At 37.9% G+C, this 9854-nt stretch overlaps 2 protein-coding genes across 2 annotated transcripts in view; one reads left to right on the top strand and one right to left on the bottom strand.

Moving 5' to 3' along the window:
- Positions 1 to 345: 345 nt before the first annotated feature.
- pgpep1l (pyroglutamyl-peptidase I like) lies at positions 346 to 3175 on the top strand. Its single transcript, XM_034685052.1, has 5 exons — positions 346 to 461; positions 547 to 599; positions 677 to 793; positions 1217 to 1443; positions 1516 to 3175. Exons 1-5 carry the CDS (start codon positions 431 to 433, stop codon positions 1742 to 1744), a joined length of 657 nt encoding a protein of 218 aa, XP_034540943.1. The 5' UTR covers positions 346 to 430; the 3' UTR covers positions 1745 to 3175.
- A 3081-nt stretch (positions 3176 to 6256) lies between these two features.
- The window catches only part of igf1ra (insulin-like growth factor 1a receptor), an 87295-nt gene continuing 83697 nt past the window's right edge, over positions 6257 to 9854 (bottom strand). Inside the window, exon 21 of the mRNA XM_034685051.1 lies at positions 6257 to 7765. Coding sequence (XP_034540942.1) covers positions 7240 to 7765 — 526 coding nt within the window. The 3' untranslated portion in view covers positions 6257 to 7239. The remainder of the gene's footprint in view (positions 7766 to 9854) is intronic.

The following is a 9854-nucleotide window of genomic DNA, read 5'->3' as shown; positions in this document are numbered from 1 at the left end:
ACTTAGGAGTCATCTGGCAAAAAGAAAGGCAGAAAACCCATAACATTTTCAATTTTCAAGGTTTTATTTCAATTTTAGCTACTATTTTTGTCCATATATTTTACTATAAATGGGTAAATTGTGCTATTTTTAGATAACTTAAACAAAAAAAAAATTCTGGTAGACATCTCCTGACCCCCCATTTTTGCCCCACTCTTTGGGAAGCCCTGTTTTAAAGTGTAACTTTAGATCTGTTTATGTGATATCAAAACCTACCAATAGGCTACTGAATGCACCATTCCCACATGGAGGTTTTCATTCTCGTTTTATACCGGAGAGGAGCTCCCTCAAGCGGACACTATTTGAGCTGCAGGACCTTAATAAATATGTTTTCCTCTAAGTCGACGTGACATGTACTACGCACTTTTCACTAACTAAACTTTGCTGCGTCATGAGTGATGGGGAAATCGTGGTGGTTACAGGTAAATTAATTCATACTCGGTCATTTAAACGCAGACTTTTAAAAAAGACGTCAATTTCTCACAGTTATTTTTAATCTTTAATCAGGCTTCGGACCTTTCAGACAGTTTTTAGTGAACCCCAGTTGGAAGGCAGCACAGGTAATGTTTGATAGACAGCTGTTTTGTGTTCACGTGAGGCACAGAGACTGAATATGTCTTCTATTTTATGTGATAAGGGGTTGAAGCTTGTCGGACTGGGAGAGGAGACGGGTGTTTACATCAAGGAGGTGCCAGTGAGTTATATGAAGACTGAGCAAATCATTGCTGATATTTGGAAAACTCTAAACCCAAAGGTAAAAAGGAAAAGTTAGTCCCTCCCCGTCAGGAATATTGAAGGGAACCAGAATATACACTGTTTATTCAAATGCATAAAAACTTTTTTGTTCAACTTCTCACATTTTATTGAATTTTATATTCAATAGCATGTCTTAATGTGTTTCCCAAAACACTGACTTAATAAAAAAAATAATAATAATAAAAAAAAAAAATATATATATATATTTATATATATATTAATTTATTTACATACTTGAAATGAAGCTACTTGTTTATTTTTTTCCCAAAACTCATAAATATGCAGTCTTGTGTACATTGATAGAGTGTAACCTTGGTGAACACAGCCCTGGTTGAGATACTAAATATTAAAATGAAATAATTACACTCTTGATTGTTTCATGGGAGGATAAGTATGTAACCTCTGTGTTTGTGTGTCCCAGATTGCCGTCCATCTGGGCGTAGCCAGAGGTTGCAGTGCTGTCATTCTGGAGCAAACAGGGAAAAACTGTGGATACAGAGACAAAGACGTGTGTGGTTTCTGTCCCGAGAGTCACTGCTGTGTGGAAGGAGGACCAGAGAAACTGGACTCCATCATTAACATGAGAGCTATTTCCAAAAAGTGTAGACAAGCAGGGATAGATGTCATTTATTCAAGAGATGCTGGCAGGTAGGTATTAGTAGTGGGTGGTGTTTATGGACACAGGGGAATATGAGATAATGTTTCCCTTTCTCCCCTCAGGTACCTTTGTGATTTTGTGTATTACTGCTCCCTGTATCATGGTCAGAGGAGAGCAGCCCTAATACATGTACCCGAAAATGGCAGCTTGAGCTCAGCAGACAGACTGGTGCCTCTGCTGCAGACCCTCATCACGAGCATGCTCGATCAGCTAGAAGATCATTCAGAAATGGCACAAACAGAAAACATACAAACTTCTTCAAACCAGCACCCAAACCAAGGTGGATCTTAAATACATTTAAACACTGCAGAAGCATGACAGTATATCAGAATGTAAAATGGATGAGAAACTGCAGCCACAGTCATAGTTCTCATTCATTTATTTATTCAAAATTTCAGAAAAAAAGAAAATACAAGAAATCCTCAGATACACATTTCAGAGATGGCATGTGAAAAATACACCATCTCAGCTAATAGATGTGAAAAAACTTCGAGGCCTCAGATACAGAGCTTGAAAAAGACAGTCTTGTGAAGGTTTTTTTTTGTTCATTTTTTTTTCATTATTTCTGTCCCCAATCAGGTAAAGAATACAGATAGATTTGTGAACGTTTAATAATAAAGTAATAGCAGAAGAGCAAGGCCCTTAGAAAGGTGTAGGAATGCAAATCATAAAAACAGAGGTGTGACGATGGTAAACCTCAACTTATTATTGCAGTTTGAATGCACAGACGCATCCTCCATGAACCTGAGGTCTGCATGAAGAACATTCAGAAGAATTAAATGATGAGTTCTCTTTTTTTTTTTTTTGAGTAGCTATAGTACCTTTATGCTGAAATTTGGTGATTGCAATAAGCAATACTTTGCCACTACTGTGGAGCTATAAACTTAACCTATGACCTTTTTCTAATCATGTTTACTCTTTTCCATGACTACCCGTAATCTAAGCAAAATCCCTGTCCTGTATATGCCCACATGTTTATTGAAATGCAGGTTTGAGATCTAATAGTAACTAGTAATTCATCAGTAATTCTCCTCACTACAGCTCAATGTATTGTCCACTGCCAGAACTAACAGAAGTTAAAATATATCACTCATGTCTGTATTTGATCATAAGATTCATCCAAACTGAAAAAACAACAACAACTGAACAGATATGTTAAGTAACTACCCAAGCTGATGCTTGTCAGTGGTGATTTGTGTACTGGTGTGATGTTTAGCAGCAATCAGACTGTTTCTGACTATTTTTGATTGATATTCTCTTAAATCATGCACTGATAAAATGCCACCGATTCAGCACCCAGATTTAACATTAAAAGTCATACTCCATTTTTTATTGCTTCTGGGTTTCATTTTAACAAAAAATTCTCGATATACTTTTGGCCTCCAGCCCAGTACCCTTAAACTGAGGCAGCTCTCTTTAAGTTTTATGAGATGCTTTGAAATGTAAAAGCTGTGTTGCCACCTTGGTGCTCATTTTTTAAATTTAGATGACAACATAAGGTTCACTGAGGTGACTGTTTGAGGAAGCAGCATTAGTTTGAGTACAAACAGGCCAGAGAAGGCGTGTTGTGTTTACTTCCACATGACCACAACAGCCAGAAAATGGTCACCAATAAATGTACCCTGATGACAGAAGAAATAAGCTGTAAATAGCTACAACGCCGTGATGGCATTCAAATGCACATGAGAGGTTTACGGGTTCAATAAAAGACGCTGAAATGTACACGTCCAAAGTTGTCAGTTTAGAGCTGAAGTCGCTGATATCTCTATAACGGTTTGTGTAGATAGTACATAAATGTCCTTGTTACATTCACAGTACTGATATATACAGAACAAAATGTAGGTGTTTTGAGCGTGATGGTATCTGGATGTTTGGAATAAACTGAAGTGAAATGTAAGTTTCTGCTCTAACCCTGCAGGTTACATTTTTCTTGGTGTTTAAATAAAAAATTCCCTTTTTAAATATTCCACATGATAACTGTCTAGACTTGTATATAAATGTGTTTTAGATGAGTTAGCTCAGGTTTCTGTCTTGAGGATTTGAGGTTGTGACTATAAGTTTGGAGTGAATGGAGACGGGATATCTGATGTGGAAGTTGTCTGACTATTTACTGTACAGCACCAGCTGTAGTAATCGTAGCACTCTAAACTTTCCAGGAACTTGACGGGCTGAGCTGACAACTCTCAAGTCCACCACACAGATGTGTGGTGTCCTGGTCTGTTTTGTGAGGTTTCTGTAGCTCCCTGTGGGTTTGATCCAGATGATGAGGTTGCTATAAAAACAGATTAGTGAGATGTACTTATTTATATATATATATATATATATGTATATATATATATATATATATATATATATATATGTGTGTGTGTGTGTGTGTGTGTGTATATATATATATATTTAAAAAGAGTGAGGTAGATATATACTTGAATGAAAAAAAAAACGTTTTGAAGTCCCCCAGTCATGACACCAAAGGAAATACATACAAAAATCCAACTTTATACTGAATCATGGGGCATTTATACAGTGATTTAAACTTATATCACAAAAGGAAAATTTAAAAAATAAATAAATAACACTCCTACAGAGAAAAAGAGAGAAGAAATATTAATCACCAGGCAACATTTCCAAAAGATGAGGAGAAATCCTTCAAAACACTTTCACTGTTCAGCCTCCATTTTAAGACCTTTTTCCATACATGACATTGAAATGTGTTCCCTTCCCTGGACTTAAACCCATCCTTTATTTGGTTCTCAGAAGCAGTGATGAAGACAACGATAAGACCTGTTTACTTTGAAGAAGTAACACAGCAGAAGGGGCAATGGACTGCGCTTGGGAGATTATAATAAAAAATATCAGGAGGGAAAATGTGATTTGGAACGGTTAAGTGATGGTTGGTGTGATTAAGGCAAATAAGACAACCCAATTAGCCCTGTTGAGTCAAGAAGAGGCAGGAAATGGATGGGTTAAAAGACCAGATCTGGTGTGAAGTAAGTGTCTTGTATACTGGAACTAATCCTGACTTCAGAAGGAGGCACATGGGGGCAGGTACAGTTTTTGTTTTTGAGGGGCCAGCAGGAAAAATTGGGCACTACTGAATGTGGAGGGAGGTCCAAGCTGAGACAAGTAGAGGACAATCATGAGAATGTGTGGAGAAAGCAAAGCCTTTACTTTGACCTGAGATTGAGTCGCACCTAGAGGGCAGTGCTAGGCGCAGTGCTAGATAACAAGTACAAAAAGGGTGCAGAAAGTACACACTCACACATCGAGCTAAGGTGTCCATTCCAAATAATAATATTAATAATAACAATAATAATAATAATAATAATAATAATAATATAGACATCCACAAAACAAATACAGTAGGAAAGATTTCATAAAAATAAAAGGCAATGAGCAAAGAATAGTCTTACAGAAAACCTTTTGGGGTAACAGAAAAAAAGTTGTCTTATATCTAAATCGTCATATTTTTGTTGTTTTATCATTTTTAAAACAGAGTTTGAAGATATAAGAAATGGACTGTAGTGGAGACCACAAAATACCAAACCTGAAGGATTTCTTTATATATAACATCCAAAAAGAGAAAAAGAATAAAATAGCAGCTTTGTTCTGTACAGACATAGAGGCAAACATTTTGAACCGTAGAAAGGTTTAAAAAAGTGACAAAAACCAATGATGTGTATAAAAACGATCCTGCAGTCTAAAATACAACTGTAAGACCTTAATATGTGTTTGAAATGCAGAGAAACTAGCGCCTATTCCAAAAGAGACCTGCTGAGATTTAAAAGTCGTCTCTAGGCAACTTAAGTCGGATCCAACACTTTCTTGTTTTCTGTCTTAGGTCTTTAGACTCTCTTTGTTGTCGTCGTTGTTGTTGCTGTTATTGTTGTTGTTGTTGTTGTTGTTGTTGCTATGGTGTGTTTGGTTCCATTGAACAGTAATCCATCTGAACAGTAATATTTATGAAATGTACACTTTAAACATCTCCAACAACAGATAAACAGTATCCTTTGATGATGACTAAGTGATTCTGATGACCTTGATGTTTTGTTTATATCGTACTATAAAGAAAACATCAAAGTCATGTTTATATTGTAAATTAATATTGTTTATGGTGACTTTTTTTTTTAACTAAAGCAGACTGAGGCTGTGATTCAGAGTTGTCTCTTTGATGCTTAGAAGATGAAAGGAGAAAGTTTAAGTTTTGCTTTGATCTGAATGGACTTTGGTGGTGCAATTGAAATTTGATAAGCCCACCAACGCACCTGCTAGATTTAACAATGCCAATTTATGAGAATATAGATGACTGATTCTTGTCTTTATCAATTAATCTGACATGTATTTTCTCATTTGATATTTGGTCAAATCAATTTTCAGAAAGAAGCAAAGAATTTGAAAAATGATGTCTTTAAAAAAACAACACATTTTAATTGAACAAACGGGCAAATGGTTAATTGACTACATGATGTGATGTAAAAATAACTGCTGGCTAATAACTTATATATTAAGAACCTGCTGTTAAAATGATTATATATGAACAGTTGTGCATATGAATGATAAGAGAAAACCTTTTTTTTCTAATGGTTAGTGGTTGGGTAAAGCCATTCATTGTCAAACAACTGTGTTTTACTCTTTTTTATATTGTAATGAAACTACCCAAGAAATCATAAATTCTGCCAGGGTATGTAAACTTATGAGAACAACTGTATATATATATATATATATATATATATATATATATATATATATATATATATATATATATATATATAATCATTTTAATGTTAATTGACACATATACTGTGTCAACTGATTCAAAGGAAGCATTAAACAGTCTTGCCTGTGCGTTTCACTTCATAGAGACTGACTGTTGATGTACTACATCCTCTTTGCAGACGCTGCATATTGTGAGAACACTATGACTGCAGCCCATCTCTACAATAACACTGTCATGCACCAACCACAAACAGCTGCACCAGAAGCAATTAGCACAAGAGATAAGCATGAAGTCAGAAAACCTCCAAACAGTTTTGGTATTATTCAACCAACAGATGTGTCTGAACTCTGAATCACAGCCTTAAACAAGAAGGGCAACCTATTTGAAATTTGAGTAAAAGCTTGATTTGGCAATAGTTTGGCAGATACACAATAGGCCCTACTCTTCAGCTTTTGACCTGCTCCTGTCGGGATCTACACCCATAGAAATATCAACAGGAAAATGAAAACATCTTTCTCGTCCAAGCATTATAATTGAGGCATCCTCACATGACATGAGCCAGTCTGGTCATGCAAACAAAGTCTTTTGATGGAAAGTCATTCAGAAATGGAACTATACCGTATTATAAAGAGAATCACGTGTTTGTATAAATACACACTCAGATATCCACGACATCCTCTCTGAAATCTTGAGGAAAAAAGTGCTCTTCTGTTGGATTTGCTGGCAGATATGCTAAAAAAAGATTTTTCTGTCTGAATCTGTAAGTCAGGGTACATGCCTGTGTTGTTGTCCTTCTTTAATGACTTGTAACAAAGTCTGGAGTACAGGCTGCACAGGAAGGAGTTCCCCAGTGTTGAGTCTGAGCCACCAAACTCCAAATGCTCTAGCAGGTTTCTGTGCTATTTTTCAGTTTTTAGAGATTGTTTTTGACCTTTAAGGAGTGGAGAGACAATCTACTGGCACACAGCAGAGAAAATCTTTGCTTACCTCACCCATCCCTCATTGTGAGATGAAGGGGAGGTTTGTGTTACCCTGTGTAAGAGGAAGAGGAGGAGGAGGGGATGGTCTGGTATCAGCAGGCTGACGACTGGGGCAGTGGTAACGCACGTTCATTTTTTCTGCCCCCGTTCATGTGTGCATAGGGTTGTATCTCATCAAAGTTGGGCCGTAGCACCACCACAGGCCCGTTGGCCGAAACATGTCCTGAGTGCTTGTCCAATGATTGGCCTGGAGACACCAAGCCTGAGGCCATCGGGCCCGGGGAGGAGGGAGATACAGGTCCCAGTAATGGAGTACTCTGGCCTTGCATGGGGGATAACTGCTGCGTAGACGGAGGCGGCGTGCCTCCCGTACACCCCGATAATGGGGTGGCAGCTGAACAGGGCTGCCTGGTGGATGCAGGGTCCAGTGGAATGTTCTCCATATTTTCGACCTCCATATCCAGTTCCTCGGTGTCCGGCGGCTTGTTTTCCTCGCTGTAGAAGAAGCTCACTTCCCTGAAGGGAGGATCCAGATCCTCTTTGATGCTGTTGATGATTTCAAGGAAGGACGGACGCATTTTGGGGTTATACTGCCAGCACATCCTCATCAGCTCAAACCTGCAAGTGATGGTTGATAGAAAAAGGATTGGGGTCAGTGGGTGAATCTTTAACCTCTTTAGCAGGTGTAACACATTACACAAACACAAATGGATTCTGTAGTGAGAACTGCACTTATAGACCAAAGCTATAGGAAATACCAGCTTCATTTTATTTAGTAAGACTACTGATGTCTCATTTTAGCCACACCTTATTTTGGCTGAAAAAAAAGGATCCACTTTTTATTTTAATCTCTCAGAGCTTGACAGTTGTCAGTATTGACTTGGGGGATGATTAGAGCAGCAAATAGTATTCCTTCTCATCTGGACGGTTGTAAGGGCCAAGTTACGTTCAGACATGTTAAAGGTAAATAAATAAATAATCAACAATTTTGAGTTGAAAGTTAACCTTCATATTTGTGATTTCATTGTGTAAGTTAAGTTATAAAATATGTTGAGTCAGCTTAAAGTAATTTGATTTAATTCATGTGGATATTTTGTAAAGTTAAAAGCAGTATGGTATTGTTGTCAGCAGTGTGTTATGTTACTGTCCCTTGAAGAGAGAGAGAGCGCTCTTTCGTGTGGCCATAGGGTGAGACTGAGGCAGACAGTTGAGGATCAATCAAGGACCGAGCCACATGGTTTCTTTACCGTAGTATAATTCTTTGTTTAGGAAAACTTAACATTGAATCATCCAGTAAGATTGTTTAATAAAACTATGGATTAAAGGAATTTGTTTTATCAGTTTTACTTCGGAGTTCTGTGGGAGTTTTTTCCTCTTCAAGTGAACATACACGAGTAATTCCAAGGCCTTTTGATCTTCAACGCACCACAACTGTATTGTTTCAAGACAGACACAAAAAATATGAGACTACCCTCAAAAACTCTGGATGTGGTAAGAGTTCATTTTTCTCTCCAGCAGGTGGCAGTACACATTGAGGTTTAAGCCTAAGTCAGTAGAGTGGCACTTAAACTCAGTTCATTCTGTTAAGCTTGAAAAATAGATAAATGAGAAAGTGCTTTGAAGAAGATTCATAATCTGATAGGTAGACGATTTTTTTTTTTTTTACATAAACATTCTAAGCTTTCCTCTTTCCCTGTGCTTCAATATTTATGTGCTTGAATGTGATAACGTGTACATTCAGTGTACCGGCCAGAGCTCCTCAAAAGAAAGTATGAAATCCCACAGAAGTACCTGCCATGGACTTCATTATTTCATAGAGGTGTGCTGTTAAAATCAGTGATTTATTTAACGGTAGATTAAAAAATGTTTTATTACGACGGTTCAAAGAGACATTTAAAATTGTTCTGATTTAATCGTTGTATTAACACTTGTACTGATGTTCAGATAGGCTGAATGAACTTTACAGCATAGTAAATCACGCTTCAGGTTACTCTGCCAGGCCAGCAGCCGAGCTTTGGGAATGTCAAAACAAAATCATAAAAGTGAGAAATATTACAGTTTTGTGTGGTGCTACACCACACCGCAACTTCAATTATACACAAACAAGCTAAGAATACTTTGCAAAGACCCACTGACATAAACACCTCTGTCATCTCTCTTTCACTCATGCTGCTGCCTCACTCTTGTTTTCTCCCTCTCTCCCTCTCTCTCTCTCTCTCAGCGGTCTCTGCAGTCTACAGAAGCCCCTGCAGCCCGGTTGCCAGCCTCTCTCCTTATGGTTAAAGCCTTCCTAAGCATGCGGCTCACTTGGTACTCTGAAGCAGCAGGGGGGGCGGCTCTAGCTTGTTTACCAGCCCTGCAGCAAGTGTCTTAAAGTTGAGGTTCAGATATCCAAAACCCAGGAGCAAAGGACCTCCCATGAAATGTGCATGTGCATGGAGCTGGCTGGAACTTCAGGGTAACCTGTCTGCTGAAAACTCCCCTCACACCATCTGTTGCTGCTCACCAGGCTTGTTGATGCAAATTCGGACAACAAACACTGCAGTAAATTCTGACTTCTTGTCAGCGTCTTATCAATCATGCTATGGCCGTTAATTTAACTCATATTGACCTGTCAGCTTTTACACAAGCAGCATGTAAGAGAGCTCTTGACGTTCAGTTAAAAAAACAGCTTCATAGTTTTATAGGTGGCATAAAAACAGCCGCT

Source organism: Notolabrus celidotus, chromosome 6 (assembly GCF_009762535.1).
Source record: "Notolabrus celidotus isolate fNotCel1 chromosome 6, fNotCel1.pri, whole genome shotgun sequence".
NCBI lineage: Eukaryota > Metazoa > Chordata > Actinopteri > Labriformes > Labridae > Notolabrus > Notolabrus celidotus.
Note: the sequence above shows the minus strand (reverse complement) of the source record. Positions and strands in the feature narration are given on the sequence as shown.